Here is a 16602-nt window from a genome sequence, read left to right as displayed (position 1 = left end):
TAAAAGATCATGCAAGCATCCAATTTCTGTCCGACTGGTTTGCCATATTGTCCTCAATTCTTACTGCCCTTTATTAGTCTTTTCAATTTATTCTACTGCCCACCAATTTTGCACATTTAGGATTTTCTTATTTAACATTTTAATTTAACCTAGAGCAATTTTCCATGGTGGGAAAATATGTCCAAGAAGGGGTTCCCATCCTGAACCTCTGTCTTGCTGCCCAACGGTACTCAAATACAAATATTTGTGCCAGACAAATTCTCAATGCATCAAGAACCCTCACCACACGTGTGTGACGCTATGCACGTGCATGCGATTATATGTCCTGGGTCTTCAAACTGCGGCTCTCCAAATGTTTTGACTCAGACTCCCATATGCCTCACCATGGACTAAGCAGGTTAGGGCTGAAGGGATTTGTAGTCCAAAACATTTGGAATGCCAGAGGTTTCAGACCACCCAACCCCTTGTGTATAGCCAGGAGGCGATCTTCCAGCAATGCTCAGTAGTCTTGCGTCTGACAAAACAAAGATCCCTTCCAAGAGCCCATTATTTGATCTATAAATCCAAACTCTTTCATTCAGACCCATCACAGCTTTCTTACAGAAAGGAGAAGGCCCCATTTCCTTGACTGCATATTAAACTCCCCAATGCCTCCAGTATATATGTAGAGAAAGAAAAAGACTGCCTGGTTACACTTGTACAGTTGTGTGTGACCCTCCATACTCTCCCCAAGTAGGATGTACTAACAGAAACCCTGCATGTTCTTCTCCATGTTCTGAAAGCCCTGTGAACACTCTTTGACTCAGCTTGTGAACACCCTCCTTCTCAATCGTTTCTTCCACTCTGTATTGTGAATTTCAGATCTGGACAGAAAACTAAGATTTCAGCATGGGCAGGTGCTCTCTTTGGTACTGAAAGCAACACCCTTTATGCATATGCAGGAACCCAAGACAACAGGTTTAGAAATATCATGTCTGCAATAGTAGTGGTTTTAATTACCTTTCAGGTCTTTTATGACATGGTGCACTAGACTTGAAGTCAGTTTCTTCGATTTTCTAAAAAGGGAAAAAGACCATCTGATATTACATACCAAGTCATTGATACAGATGAAGCAACACATTTCACAACTGCTCTCATTTGTAACACTTTAAAGTAGTTTAATTGGCCCTTCCAGCCTCACTGACTTGCAAGTAGGGACACATAACCACCCACAGAAGGTAGGAGGGAAATTGTTTTTGCAGGGAAAAAGGAGGGATATTAGAACAAAAGCAGTTCTTACCAAGACCACCTTTTAAATAAGCCACTTCCTCTCCTCGCAGGAGCAGATGCATAAAAAGGGATTTGGTGGTAAAGTTGCTACAATAGGCAGCCATTTGGCCATAATTTCCTCAATAGAGTCTTATAGGCCAAGTTGTACAAAAAAAGACGTGTATTCCATTTCACTGGTGGTAGTTTTTGCCTTTGAGTCATTAAGGGTAGCTCATTTTCGTTATTCATTACAAGGATGAGCACGTTTTATACTGGCTGCTTCCAAGGGGTTCTAAGGAAGCTCTTGGTCGCAAGCCACACGAACTGGGTACTTACCTGTAACTTTTCATATCCAATGTTGAAATCTTCAATATGGTTTATACCTCGGATCACGCCTGTACCGATTGAAAAGAAGAGTGATCTGGGGCGCTGTTGAGCAGCCCAAAGATTGCTGCCTAGTCTCACAGCTCTGTGTGCCGCCAGCAGAACATTAGCTGTAGAAGAGGATAAACCCAATAAAAAGTCACCAGAAGCTACATGCATGCTGCGGAAGCCTTCGCCCACAATCGGTCCAACTTTGAGATGAATCGATAGCACCAGAGCGGAGATCTGAACTGGTGCGTGCTGCGCTGCAACGGCTGCCCTGAGCCCACCATCAGACTGCTGGTCGCGCTGGAACCCCACACCAGTGGCCAGTGGTGGGGGGCCAGCACCAGCCTGAGCATTGGCCACCCACTGCCTGCACAGCATGCTCCGCTTGTTGGGGCCGCCGTGGAGGCCCATCTGACATACCACGTGGAGACCTGGCCCGGTCCTGCTGCGGAGCTGGAGCTGGCGAGGAGAGACGCAAGGGCTGGGCAGCTCCCAGATCCCCGAGATGCTGGTCCCAGGCCCAGGGAATGTCAAATTGCTGAGGCGGATCCCGACGCCTGGAAATTCCAAAGGGTAACCCCACACCGACACAAGTAAGCACGCACTAGGCGGAAACAAATGTATGCTGAGCACTGGCCACTGAATCTTATTGAAGACTTCTGGCATACCCCCACCACTCCTGGCTCACAGAACCTCCCCGCTATCCAACGCACCTCTGGGGCAGCAACACACTGTGCAATTATGCAGTCCTCGCAGTGCTGAAGTGCATTGAAAGGAACTAGCTACGTACCCTAGACCCATACAGGTTGGGGTGGCTGGTGTCTGGTGCCCCATCACCGCACTGACACTGGGCTTTCCCTCCCCGGCTCCCCCAGATCCAATACCTGTCTGAACCCCGCAAGTGCCCACCATCAAGCTGACACCTGCTACGCCTGCACCAGCTGCCCCCCCCCAGGGTGCAAATCTCTGTGAGACACCTCGCCCGTGCACCTCTCTAAACCGCCAAAATCAGACTGCGGATCCATCCACCCGTCCGCGAGTCTCCAATACCCAACTCCTCAAAAGTGGAGTAAAATGGTGCATCAAATGGGGGCACTTAGCACCAAATAAAAAGCACGGCCACCCCCCGCTCTTACTACGGGCCCCAGCTCCTATTATTTAAACTGCTCTGCTCCCTCCGGCGTGATACGGGGAGAACTGCGTGGCCCGCTGCACCGTCCCAGCTATGATGGATGCTAACTAGGATCACCCAGAAGCCTTGTGGGACCATACCCAGTGTGAGTGCCTCCTGATCTGCAACCACAGGGGCTGCTCTCTAAGAGAAGCCCACAGGTCCGCTTGTGCCACCTGACCCCCAGGAGAGTATAACCGACTCCCCCCACAATGTCCAATAGGTCTCAGGGGGCCAACAAGGTCGGAGCCATGGATAAGTTCGCTAAAGCCACGTCCAGATCTGAACAAGGGAGACTCCACTGGTCAGGAGGATATAAACATACCCCCAGATCCTCCTCAACCTGACTTGACGGCTATGATGGAATCCATGGCCAAGAACTTTGCTGCCTTCCATGAAAACCTTGACAATATAAATGCTAACGTAGCGTCCCTCAAAACCAAGCTTGACCAACATGGTGTCAGGATCACCGAGGCAGAAACCAGGATTGGGGTTAATGAAGTTGGGGTATGCACACAAGTATACTGCAAGACACCGTCTCGGGGATCTTTCGCGACATGCAACTTGCCAAAGGCAAGTGGAATCCAAGTCACGCAGAAACAACATTTGCATCGTGGGTGTCCCGGAATCTGCACTGAAAGGGCGCATAGAAATTGCAACTGAAAACCTCCTCAAAGATTTGCTCGGCAATCCCGAGCTCTCCCAGTTCTTCGCCGTCAAGTGCGCACTAGCCCCTCGTCCTAAAGCTGCAGACTTTCCAAGGCTGATCATTGCGAAGATCCTGAGCTACAGGGATAGGGATCACATATTCCGACTAGTGCAGGAGAACTAAGGCTGGATTCGCAGGTCATTAGAATCTTCCCCAACTTCTCAATAGGTGTGCAAATCGAGCGACGCCAATTCAATGGAGTGAATAAAATGCTTAGAGAAAGGAAAATTGACTATGCAATGCTCTTTCCCGCTCGCCTAAAATTCACCCACTGCAACAAACTACTTTTTCACAGTGCCAGATGAAGCAGTGAAATTCATAGAGGCACACATCCCACTTAGTGATCCAGCAGACGACCTGATGGACAATGACTGAGGGTGATAACACACGTCTACTGGTCCCGGGCCCTCTTCATGTGCTCTCTTGTCCCGAAGCTCGTGGCCCGATTGCCCTTTAGATGCATAATTATGATGGGCGAAAGGCCCCCTCGACATCATTATCCCTATCCCACCTTTGCTCGGGCTTGAGAGCGATCCCGATCCCATCACTAACCATACGTCAGCCGAGGCGACACTCCTGGCTAACAGACCTGTACACTGATCCTAGTGTTTGTTTCACAATTGTTACGTTTGCACCAGTTTCCAATTTGCGGCCTCTCTTGTAATTTAGAGCATTATCTGCTGTTGCGAGAAATAGGGTGCATCTCACACTGACCTATTAGCGAATGATGGCCACACGGCAGCGGTGACCCCCACTGCGACGGCAATGTTCTTGTTTGCAAATTTGTTGGGTTTGTGCTCTAGTTGGGCATGCAGCCTGGCTGTGCCAAGTTGGGAGATGGCACGCCGAGGTCTGCTCTGCGAGGGGGGTGGGAAATACACTGCCGGTCAGGGTTGGGTGGTGAGGGGGCAAAGTTGGGGACTGTTACAAAGAAAAAGGTGAGTTAGTGGTGGCTTGGTCCGAGGTGTGCAAGAGGCACGCTGCAGAGACGCACGTGATTCTGAATGGTGTTGAATTCTACTACTGGGATGTTCCATAGTGCTACAGCATTCCCATTAAACTTATGTCATAGAACATTCGAGGGTTAAGTAACTTTACAAAGGCCCGCAGAATCACTGCCTATGCCCAGAGACAGAGTTAAAATACTCCTGTTACAGGAGACCCACGCCTTCCTGGGGATCCCACAGGTTCTATACAAAATGTTCCACTCAATCCAGGGGAGTGCTAACGCTAATCCATAAGTCTGTGAAATTCCTGCTGAAAGCGAGCCATATAGACCCAGAGGGTAGATATGTAATTCTTCACTGCATGATATCCAAAGAGGAATATTTGCTCGTAAACACATACGGTCCGAATATTGACACCCCAGTATTTTTCGATGAGGTGGCAACTATACTAATGGGATATATCGGGGTTCCCGTTGTATGGGGTGGGGACATGAACGTAATACTGTCAATGATGTTGACAGAATAGGGGCAACGCGTAGAGCTATGTCCCGAGCTGCCGGACGGGCGCGGGCGCGGGCGCACGCACGCACACACGCACACACGCACACGAAACTGGGCGGACACTCCATCCGCACATGAGGGAATACACCCATTACTCGTCAGTAGGGATGTAACGGTATTACGATATACCATTAAAGATACCATGAACCACTTAATTGAACAATAATAACCGTCACATTGTTTATACCGGTATACCGTTCATACCGTTAAGTGGGCTTTTCAATCTGATTTGGAAAGGCTGCAGTAAGCAAGTGCTGCACAGTCTTGGTCTTGCACTGTTGGATGTGCCGTCTGCTAAGTAGTTTCAGTTTGAGCAGTTTTTAATGCCATTCCATAAACCACACGTGCCTGACACAAAAGCAATATGTTAGCAATAGGAAGAATAAATACAGTGCCAAGAAGGAAGAGGGTTTTTTTTATGTAAATTTTTTTTAAAGCGCTCATACAGCCTGCGGGCATCGAGGCGCTGTTAAAGAAATTGGTTTCGTTTATTTAGTTGCGTAATTGTTTTTGTCTTTGTTGCGTATTTATAACGCACTTAAGCACCCAGAGGTTTCTAAGCGCGGACCCAGGGATCGAACCTGTGTTGCTTCGTGTCGTCTTGCTTTCAAGGCACGCACGTTGCCGCTGAGCTATCCTCCCGGGACTTTGGGTTGGTGGCTTTGGGGTTTATATTTTTATAATGGATAATGTTTTCTAAACATATGACAATGGGGGATTTGCCTGGTTCTTTCATTGAATTTACATATAATAAGTCACAATGCGAAATGTAATAATCTCTGTGGGTATTCCCTGCTGCCATACCAAAGGGTAACATGTCTGCGATTACTGAACACCTTTTGGCCCGGAAGTAAACTAAAGGCTGTAACATAAAGAGAGAGTGTGTGCGTGTGCGTGTGCGTGTGCGCGTGCGTGTGTGTGTGTGTGTGTGTGTGTGTGTATGCGCACAAGCGTATACTACCATCAGACTCCATTGATCTGTGGCATGCAGATTATCAAGATGGCAACATGTTCATCTTCACCAGTAGCCAGTGGGGGGAGCTAAAAGCCTAAAGGACCATTTAAGAAAAGCTATTCAGTTTGCTTTGCCAGTTGCAGCAGCCCCCCCCTTTCCACACGTGTTTGTGTTTGGTGGAAGCAAGGGGTGGCATTTCAGTGGAAAGTATGTTGAAAAGCCCAATTCTGGCCCTGGGTGCCTGGTTTTGTTTGTGATGATAAACCTGACAATTTATGACCTTTTAGAAAATATTTGTTAAGATTAGTTAACTCCACCTGCTATACCGCGATAACCATGATATACCGTCATTTGGCAAGAAGGTTATTGTACCGTCATAAAACTAATACCGTAACACCCCTACTCGTCAGTACACGACAGCTCGTCCAGAATCGACATGTTCTTGCTGTCGAGTAGACCGATAGGCAAGGTTATAGATACCCAGATACTGACCCGTACGGTCTCGGACCACTCGCCGGTGACAGTGGTGATTGAGCTAGGTGCGGCACCACCCACCCGTTCTGCCTTGCGCTTTAAATCGGAGGCGCTGCTTGATATTGTATTTAAAACTGAGATCGGATATAAACACCTTTTTTGACTGCAACAAACAAGATACAACCGCAGGTATTCGCTGGGAGGCCTTTAAAGTCTACATTAGAGGCATGTGCATCTCAGGGAAGCGGGAGTACTTAAAGTCATAAAACACGACCTACACCGCTCGGAGACTAGACTTAAGGAATTGGAGCGGGAATGTGCTACATCCTCTACCCCAGCTAAGCTGGCGCAGATAAGGTTGGAACTGGATACGTTCGAATCCCATGATCTGAGGGAGATACGGTATTATGCACGCCCACTTGCAGCACAGAAATATGGGGAAGGGGACAGACCAGAGACAACCCTATCTAGGCTGGTGCGTGCCGAACGCAGCAGGTCCTGTATCGATAGTATCACGGACGCAAGGGGCACCCGGCACTGGTCAGACCAGTAAATCCTCAACACCTTCTCGGAATTCTATGCCGCCTTATATGCGCCCCAACACGAACATAGCACGCGAGACATGAATGACCTCCTAGACCATATCCCAAACCACTAGAGAACAGCTGGACGCTCCGGTCATGCTTGATGAGATCGTTCAAGCCATCACAGATCTCCCAAAGGGTAAGGCCCCCAGACCAGACAGGCTCACCTCTGAGTTCTATCAGGAACATGTAGCCCTCCTCACGCCGAAACTACTCGTAGTCTGGACTGAATCACTCCGCTTATCCATTCTCCCCCAGTCCCTACGAGAGGCTCTCATCACAGTTCTCCTTAAGCCAGGTAAGCCCAGTGACGAGTGCGGGTCCTACAGGCCCCTGTCAATAATAAATACAGACACTAAGATACTCGCTAAAGTCATTGCCAACAGATTTCTTCCGATCATGCCGCACCTTGTCCATGAGGATCAAAGCGGCTTCGTCCCCGGGCACTCCACTACCCTCAATATCCGGAGGCTATTCAACGTTATGTCCAGAATCGACAAGGGGGCTGACACGGTAGCGGTCACACTAGACACCCAGAAGGCCTTGGACATGGTCTCCTGGCAATATACGTGGGCAGTACTGGAGAAGATGGGGGTTGGCCCGCACATGATATCCTATATCAAACTACTATACACGAGCCATGAAGCCAGAGTACTGGTCAATTCCCTAACCTCTGCATCCTTCACCTTGCACAGAGGCACTTGCCAGGGCTGCCCGTTTTCCCCAATTCTGTTTGCGCTGGTCATCGAGCCAATGGCTGATAGCGTCCGAGCCCACCACGCCCGCAAGGGCATACGTCTACAAGTCGCGTCAGAAATAATACCACTGTATGCAGATGTTTTATTGCTCTACATCAGGAATCCGTCCACACATCTAGACCCTATTATCCGCGATATAACGAAAATAGGTACATTTTCAGGCTTCTCCATTAACTACTCTAAGTCGGAGATATTTCCAATCACGCTAGCAACCCAGCAGCCAAGGTGTGAATGCCCTCTTCGCTGGTCCCCTGAAGGTATTAAATATCTAGGGGTCCAAGTGTCACTATCTAAATCCTACCCATTGGCTGACAACTATACCACTACAGCGCAGCTCGTGGAATCCAAAATGGCAAGATGGCGCAATCTTCTGCTCTCACTAGCGGGGAAACTCTTGCTAATAAAGACGATAGTGGTCCCCAAACTCCTCTACATCTTTGCTAATATCCCGATCTGGCCAGGTAAACCATACTTTGAAAAACTACATTCTACGTGCGCCCAGTTTCTCTGGCATGCTGGTGTGGTTTGCAAGAAGTGGCAACACATGACCCTCCCATATGAGAAAAGGGGCTTCACTGCCCCGGATCTGACCTGATACTGGATCATGGCACAAGCCCAACACGCCTCACAAAAGGTACAGACACCCAAACTGCACCACCTCACGTTAAACTTGAAAAACGAGCAGTCGAAGAAGCAAACACGTCCCCAATTCTCTATCGTACATACCGAACAGATGCCACATCCGACCCCGTTGTTACCACAATTATGGCATGGAACCCCCTTCTGTATTCTCAAGCCGAGCATCGACCATACTACAGATGACTGCCCATCTGGCAATTCCCGGGTCTCACCCCTACTCACGATAACTCATTATGCAACATTAGCTAGACTTAGGATACCAAGCACTGACAGACCTATACCCCGAGGAAGTTCATTACCCCTCAGACATGGAGGCCGGACCACACGAGATCCGCATTAGAGATGCTGTAGTATTTCAGACTGAGAGCTGCAGTCCGCGAAATGTGGCCATCTTACCCAAATGAGCCCCCTGACTCGCCCGAGATTCAATACATAGCCAACTCACCTAATAGTTTGGGTGTAACCTCCCTGTACAAAATGCTACTGGAAAAAACCGAGAGCGCCCCCTACGGACCACACGATGAATGGGCGGAGGAGCTCGGCCTGGAAATCTCGGAGGACACAAGGAGAAGGATGTGTCTACACACTCGTAAGGTCTCCCCTTAACTTTAGATTTCACGGCATGCAGTACAAACTCTTAAACCGACTGTACTACACACCTTACAAAGTAGTGAAATGTGCACGCAACCAGACAGACACACATGTCCTAGATGCAGATCTAAGAACGCTGATCACATACACATGTTCTGGTCCTGCAATGCACTTGACACGTTCTAGAAAGCAATACTTGAAGCCCTCTCAGAGATAGTTGGGATCACAGTAAGCCCAGATCCACTGTCGATACTCTTTGGGTTATGGAATGGAGATGAAATAAGGAAAATGTCTACATTTTTTAATGTAAGTGCTATGGTGGTCAAAAAGTGTATATTATAATGTTGGAAACGCCATCCCGCCCTACGTTTGAGATGTGGCTAATGGTGCTCACATGGACGCAGGCCTGTGAGGAAGACTATATAAATACCCTGCCAATACAGTCCCGCCCCAGAAATGTATGGACAGTTTTTTGCTGCCATCTTAACAGTAAGGACGATACAGAATCAGACTCTCCCCACTCATCAACTGCACAAGATGGAGCTGAACCCTGAACATAGTGGAACACATCGGACCTATAACCTAAACCATTAAATACCCCTCGAATGTGATGTAAAAATCAATATATAATAATGTAACTGTGTTTTGTGCTGTGTACCTGCCACCACTGCTTACCAATAAAGAAAAGTTTACAAAAAAAAAGGAAAAGAAGAGTGATCAAGGAGAAAACCGCATACTCTAAAAACACTAGTAGGTTTCCAAAGCAATTCACTTGTGGAAGTCCTCATCGGTGTGGGAGAAAACATATTTGGATGAACAGCCAAGGAAGGGAAACTATTCACTCGATGAAAGAAGGTTAAAAAGAACCGGAATAAAATGGGAGGAAATCCAATGAGGGGCAAGGGAAGATCATTCCTAGTTGTGGCATCTCTGACATGGAATGATCTTCCAACTGATTTACGTATCGAACAAAGCCCCCCATTATTCAGAACGACCCAATATAATAAAAGAGGTTGCATACAACAAATACTATCCTAGAAAAAAAAAAGATGTATACCGTACATTGCATTTTCTCGATGCACATGCAATTTTAGAGTTGCGTTAGGTTCGCACCTCAGGTGAGAGGAGCATGCTGGAGCCAGGTTACAAAAAGACATCTCAACTTACAATATAAACCACTCCCAAACACTGCTGGCCTAACACAGGAGGAGGATACATTATGGAATATCCCAGAGTTATGTTATTTTGCATTTATATAGTACCATTGGAATGGTCTGAAGGCGCTGGTAGTTTGAACGTCCTTGGGAACCGAAGGTCAAGTCAGTAGAGAGAGTAGCGAGAGTCAAAGGTGTGTGTGAGCACCGGATATGTGTGCAGCTGGTGTGGCATTCGTGTAATAGGAAGCTTCTTAGCGGTAGGTGTGGTGGTTGAGAGATCAATAGTATGTGTTCGTTCTGGCAGGATTTATCCAGACCAATTGTGGCTGCGTCAGGCCTGAGGAGAACGCCTGGCAGCGGGGGACGTGGGGGGGTGTAACCAGCAGTGTTTAGTTAGAGTGATGGGGAGTATGAGAACAGCTATACCGAATGGTGTCATAGTATCTGTGATCTAGTTGAATGGTGCTGTAAAGAAGAGAGTAAGCATGGTGATGTGATATGATGGGTTAAATGCTCGTTCAAATGTTCCATGCACTTCAAACCATTCCATGTAAGTCGCCATTCCATGCAATTCAATGCACTCCAGTCCGCTCCACGCACTCCAGTCTATTCCATGCATTTGAATCATTTCTATGTACTCCGATCCATTCCGTGTATTTCTAAATGGTTTTATGCACTCCATCTACTTATTTCACCCTTACCATCCACATACTTCCCCGTACCATTCACGTATTACACCAGTACCATCCACATATTTCGTCCGTTCAATCCACATACGTCACCCATTCCATCCACATACTTCATCCGTTCCGTCCGCTCTATGTACTCATCCGCTCTGGGCACTCACCCGCTCTTACGCGCTCCTCCGCTCTTACACACTTGTCTGCTCCATACATTCGTCCGCTCTACTCACTAGTCTGTTTTACGCATTCATCCATTCTACACACTTCTCTGTTCTTACACACTCCTCCATCTTCCGCTCTGGGCTCTCTTCCGCTTCCCGCACCCATCCGCTCCACGTACCCATCCGCTCCATGCACCCATCTGTTATATGCAATCATCTGCTCTACAAAGTCGTTCGCTCATACACATTCATCTGCTCTATACACTCATCCGCTCAACATACTCACCACTTCTATACACTCATCCGATATACACACTCATCTACTCAACGCATTCCTCTGCTCAGCGTAATCATCTGTTCCACGCGCTTCATCCATTCTAACGATTTCATCCGCTCCATTCTCTTCGTTCATTTATCATGCATTATCGATTCAGGCCATGTCACTTGTCATACGCACTAGATCCGTTCCGTGCTCTCTATCTGTTTTGTGCGCTACACCAGTCTCATGTACTTGAATCGTCTATTCTATACTTTCCATTTACACCATGCACTCATATGGTCAGTGTCATCTGTCTATGTACTCGGTCTCTTGCATTCATCTTTCCATCCTCTTTTCTTTATTAATTTCGCCCATTTTGTTCAAACCTCATTACTGTTTTCGTACGATTTATTCCTTTTTATCCATTTCACTGTTTTGATCTACTTTGCTCATTCTATTCCGTTTGACCTACCTTTTAGTTTAGATTAGTGGTTATTAGTTGTCGATTTCTCGCATGAATCTTGATGTTGTATTGTTATTTGTCTTATTGTTTTTCAAGATCTAGTAGTTTGTCGGGTCAGTGTCATTGAGGATGCTGTTATTCAGTTTGGGTTAGTTTGCATTTTAGGGGAAGAGCCAAGTTTTCAGTAGTTTGCGGAAAGACATTAGATTTTCAGTTAGGCGGATGTTGGGTGGGAGTGCGTTCCACAGCGTGGGGGCCAAGGCTGAGAATGATGATCCGCCTAACCTGACTGAGTGTTTTAGGTATGACTAGGAGGTCAGCTGAGCTTGATCTTAGAGTACGTGGAGGGTGATAGGATTTTAGCTTGTCTTGAAGATATTGAGGTCCGGTTTTATGCAATGCTCGATGAGAAATGCATAAGGTTTTGAAAGTTACCCTTCGGGCCACTGGAAGCCAGTGCAGAGTTTTAAGGACTGGGGAGATGTGGTCTCTCGGACCGAGCGCTAGTAGCAGTTTGGCTGCAGTGTTTTGTGCTCTTAGAAGTTTATTCAGTTGGTAAGCGTGGACTCCGAGGCAGAGGCGGTTAGCGTAGTCTAGTCTTGATATAACAATTGATTGGACCAGAGAGTCTGTTGGGAAAGGAGAGATATGGAAAGATGCGCCTAAGAGTTTTAAGGTGGCAGTGGCAGGACTTTGAGACGTTGTTGACTTGGCGCGAGAGTGTTAGGTCAGAGTCAAGGGTGCATCCAAGGTTTTTTACTGAGTTAGAGGGATTCGGTGAGATGGCCAGGGTAGTGCGTGTGGAAGAAGTTCGGAGTTGCCACATACCAGGATTTTAGTTTTGGAGGGGTTTAACAAGAGGTGGCTTTGGGTCATCCAGAGTTCAATGTCGAGGAGGCGAGGTCAGGTCGGCAGTTGGGTTTTGAGTTCAGGAGTTTTAGAATTAGTTGAGTGTCATCAGCGTAGTTGTAACACAGGATGTTGTGTGAACGAATTATTGGTGGGAGGGTGATCAAGTAGAGATTGAACAGGAGGGCAGATAGGCATGCTCCTTGTGGAACTCCTGTGTCGACTGGTCGAGCTTCGGAGAAATAGGTGGAGAGTAGCGTTATTTGGTGCCTACCTTTGAGGAATGAAGCTATACATTCGAGTGCGGTTCCACAAATTCCTAGGGAGTGTAGGCAGTCAAGGAGGATTGAGTGATTGTTTTGAAGGCGGCGGATAGGTCAAAAAGGAATGATCTTAGGGTGGTTTCAGTTCCGTGTCGGGCTTTGAAACCTGATTGTGCGGGGTTTAGGAGGCTGTTGGCTTCGACAAAGGCATTTAGTTGGGAGTAGGCAGTTCGGTCAATGAGTTTGGCAAGGAACCTGGCGGTAGTTTATGCGCTTGAGAGGGTCAAGGGAAGGTTTTTTTTTTAATTAGAGGTTTGACATGAACCGTTTTGAATGCATCGGGAAAAATACCTGAGGAAAGGGAGTCATTTATGATGGATCCTGCGTGTACTCCTGCGCAGTTAGAGGCGAAAATTTCTGAGGGTTGTGGCCGGGCAAGGGTCTAGCAGAGAGCCGGATGGTTTGCGGGCAGAGAGAAGTTTGAGAAATTGGTCGGGTGATGTTGGACTAAAGGAGTCGAACGTTGGTTGCGCAGTGGTCACAGGCGGTGGGTTGGCCGGAATGGGGCGGGGGGGGCAGGTTGACTGGTGGTTGTAAGAGAGCCAGTTTGGTGTTTAGCGCATTTGTTCGTTCGAGAGCCGTGGCGTAAAAGTGGAGAGAGAGTGAGTCAGGACGATGATAGTGCATGCGGTTTGGTGAACTCAGTGATTATTTTATGAAGTTCTTTGCTGGGGTTTTTGCAGTTTACGATTCGGGAGTTGTAGTGGGATTTTTATGCTTTCCGGATTTCTGCCTTGTACCGATGAAGGTGTCGGGCCAAGGTGGCTCTGCTCTCTTGGGTTTTGTCTTTCTGCCATTTGCGGTCTAGGTATTTATATAGTTGTTTAGTGGTCTTCAAATCAGGTGTGAACCATCTAGGGAACAGGCCTTGGCGGGCTGATGGTTTGCAAGAGGGTGTGAGCTGCATTAGTGAGGTGTCGAGCCATGAGTCAAAGGCGTCGGGGGTTAGTTTATTGGCTTGGCAGGTAGGTGGAGGAGACTGGAGGAGTGCGTCGGCTAGGTCAGGAACGATTATTAGTTTCTTCCAGCATTTGCGTAGGTTCAGGTTCGAGTACGGGAAAGGGGTCGGGTGAGCGAATTGCGAAAAAAACAATGAAGTGATCGGACCAGATGATAGGGGGGAGGAGGGGAGGAGTATTAGATGCATCCGGTTGTGGGAGCTAAAGATGGCATCAAGAGTGTGTCCTTTATAGTGAGTCGGGCCATTTATGTGGGGTTGGAGGTTGATCGCGTCTAGACCGTCAACCAGAGAGTGTGTCATAGGGTTGGTGGGGATGTCCAGCCATATGTTGAAATCTCGAAGGATGAGGTTGGGATGGTTTAGTTGAAGGGTGGCAATAGAGTCGCAGAGGTTGTTTGAGAATTGTCTATCAAAGCCAGGGGGTCTGTAAATGATTAGGAAGCTTTGTGAGAACGACGTGGAGAGGGATAGTTTAAAGAGGAATGATTAGCAGGCAGGAATGGAAGGTTGATTGAGGCGTGGAAGTGAGACTTGAAGACGAATGCTATTTCCCCTCCTCTAGAGGGACGGTTCAGTGGGATGAGGGAGTAGTCGGGGGGGGGGGGGCTTCATTGGCAATTGGGGCGAAGTTATCAGAGAACCACGTTTCAGGGATGAAAACTAGGTCTGGTTTGTCTGAGGCGAGGAGGTCAAATATGCTGTATCTGTTTTTTGCTACATATCGGAAATTAAATAGGATGCAATTCACTTCCGTAGGTGAGGTTGGTGTCTGAGCTGCAGCGGAGTGGGGTGGGGGGAGAGGGTGGAAACTGGAGAGGGGTGGGATGGTTGATCAACGGGAAAAGTGGGCGAGCAGAAAAGTTGGCGGGTTTCGGGTGGGAGTGGATGGATGCGTGTGTTTGGGTGATTGGGTTTGGCAGGGGCGATTTGAAGGTGGGGTGTGGGCGGTTAGGAGTTTCTGTTGCGGTTGGCGAGAAATCAAGGCAGAGGAGTTTCAGGAAGGGTGAAGTGGGGGCGATATTGGTGATTGGGGGAATGAGGTGGTGGGTCAAGACAGGGGAGACTGAGTGCTGAAAGATTGAGGGGGACCAGGTACGTTTCCTTTTTAGGGTCTTCGTTGCCATTGGTGTGTGTACGTGAGGGTAAGGGGGGGGTCAGAGGGGGAGAGGGATGAGGCTTCTGTTCTTGCTAGGGCTAGGTGTGCAGTTTTTAGGCAGGGGAAGGGGTGTGTTTGGGGGCGGATGATGGTGGGGGTTAGTGGGGAAAGAGGGGGGTGCATGATTGCAGGGCTGGGTGTGCACGGTATGATAGTGAGTGGAGTGGGCATGATCAACGTAGGCTGGTCGGTGGTGGGCTTCAGGGGAGCAGTGGTTTTAGGGTGGTTGGCTCGCCACCGTGCCCCTCTGGCTTGATGTTTGGAAAGGGGATGGGTAGAGGATGTGAAGGTGGGTGTGATGATTTGGGAAAGGGGGAACGGGAGGCAAGGCTGACCGGAGAGTGGAGGCGGTCCACGGTGGTAGTTTCCAGCCGACCCTGGTGGATTGGGTGCACTCATGGTTAGTACGTGCTATTAGGTGTAGTTTCAGGTGCAACACACTTTATGTTGGACTTTATAGGTTCGGCTATATCACTGGGTGGGAATAGTCTTGGTTTCTGGGTTCCACTAAGCAGGGTAATATTATTCACTTATTCTAGGTTTTAGTGTACTAATTGTAACTAGGCTGCAGATATTCGTCCGTTTGAAGTGTAGCTACACCTTAGGATATGCTGTTGGGCGGCCTATTTAGTTGCAACTACAGCACAGTTACGTTGTTGGGTAGACTTTCTTCTAGCAAGCTGAAGTACAGGTAAGCTATTAGGCAGAAATTGAATGTAGCAATGCCACAGGTATTAGGTATACGTTTAAGTGGAATTTAGGAGGACTTTCTCACTGTAGTTCTAAATTCAATCAGGCACGCTATTAGGCAAACTTCTAGATTCAAGCAAGGGGCGCTATTACGCCCACTTCTAAATTTGGGTTTTGTACAGATAGTTGAATATAGAAGCAGCCCTAATATCCTAATATTTAAAAAGGGACATTGTCTAAATTCCACTGTGCCAAAGTGGTGATATTATATACACACTTCTAAATTCAACTTTGCACAGAGAGGATATTAGGCACACTTCTAAATTCAACCAGGGCACGCTATTAGGCACACTTCTAAATTCAACTTTGCACAGAGAGGATATTAGGCACACTTCTAAATTCGACCAGGGCACTGAGAGGGTATTAGGCACACTTCTAAATTCAACCAGGGCACGCTATTAGGCACACTTCTAAATTCAACTTTGCACAGAGAGGATATTAGGCACACTTCTAAATTCGACCAGGGCACTGAGAGGGTATTAGGCACACTTCTAAATTCAACCAGGGCACGCTATTAGGCACACTTCCAAATTCAACTTTGCACAGAGGATAATAGGCAGACTTCAAAGTCAGCCAGGGCACACTTTTAGGCACTCTTCTAAATTTGACTTTGCACAGAGAGGATATAAGGCACAGTTCTAAATTCAACAAGGGCACGCTATTAGGTACACTTCTAAATTCAGCCAGGGCACTGAGAGGATATTAGGCACACTTCTAAATTCAACATGGGCACGCTATTAGGCACACTTCTAAATTCAACCTGGAGACGCTATTCGGTACACTTCTAAATTCAACCAGGGCATGCTATTAGGCACACTTCTAAATTCAACC

At 47.7% G+C, this 16602-nt stretch overlaps 1 protein-coding gene across 3 annotated transcripts in view; it reads right to left on the bottom strand.

The window, feature by feature from the left end:
• SWT1 (SWT1 RNA endoribonuclease homolog) overlaps positions 1–16602 on the bottom strand; it is a 2657341-nt gene that overhangs the window by 2608346 nt on the left and 32393 nt on the right. For all 3 annotated transcript variants that reach the window (XM_069641360.1, XM_069641359.1, XM_069641361.1), the window contains exon 3: positions 1000–1055. In XM_069641360.1, coding sequence (XP_069497461.1) covers positions 1000–1055 — 56 coding nt within the window. The remainder of the gene's footprint in view (positions 1–999; positions 1056–16602) is intronic.

Source organism: Ambystoma mexicanum, chromosome 1q (genome assembly GCF_040938575.1).
Source record: "Ambystoma mexicanum isolate Mex_15411 chromosome 1q, UKY_AmexF1_1, whole genome shotgun sequence".
NCBI classification, from domain to species: domain Eukaryota; kingdom Metazoa; phylum Chordata; class Amphibia; order Caudata; family Ambystomatidae; genus Ambystoma; species Ambystoma mexicanum.
Note: the sequence above shows the minus strand (reverse complement) of the source record. Positions and strands in the feature narration are given on the sequence as shown.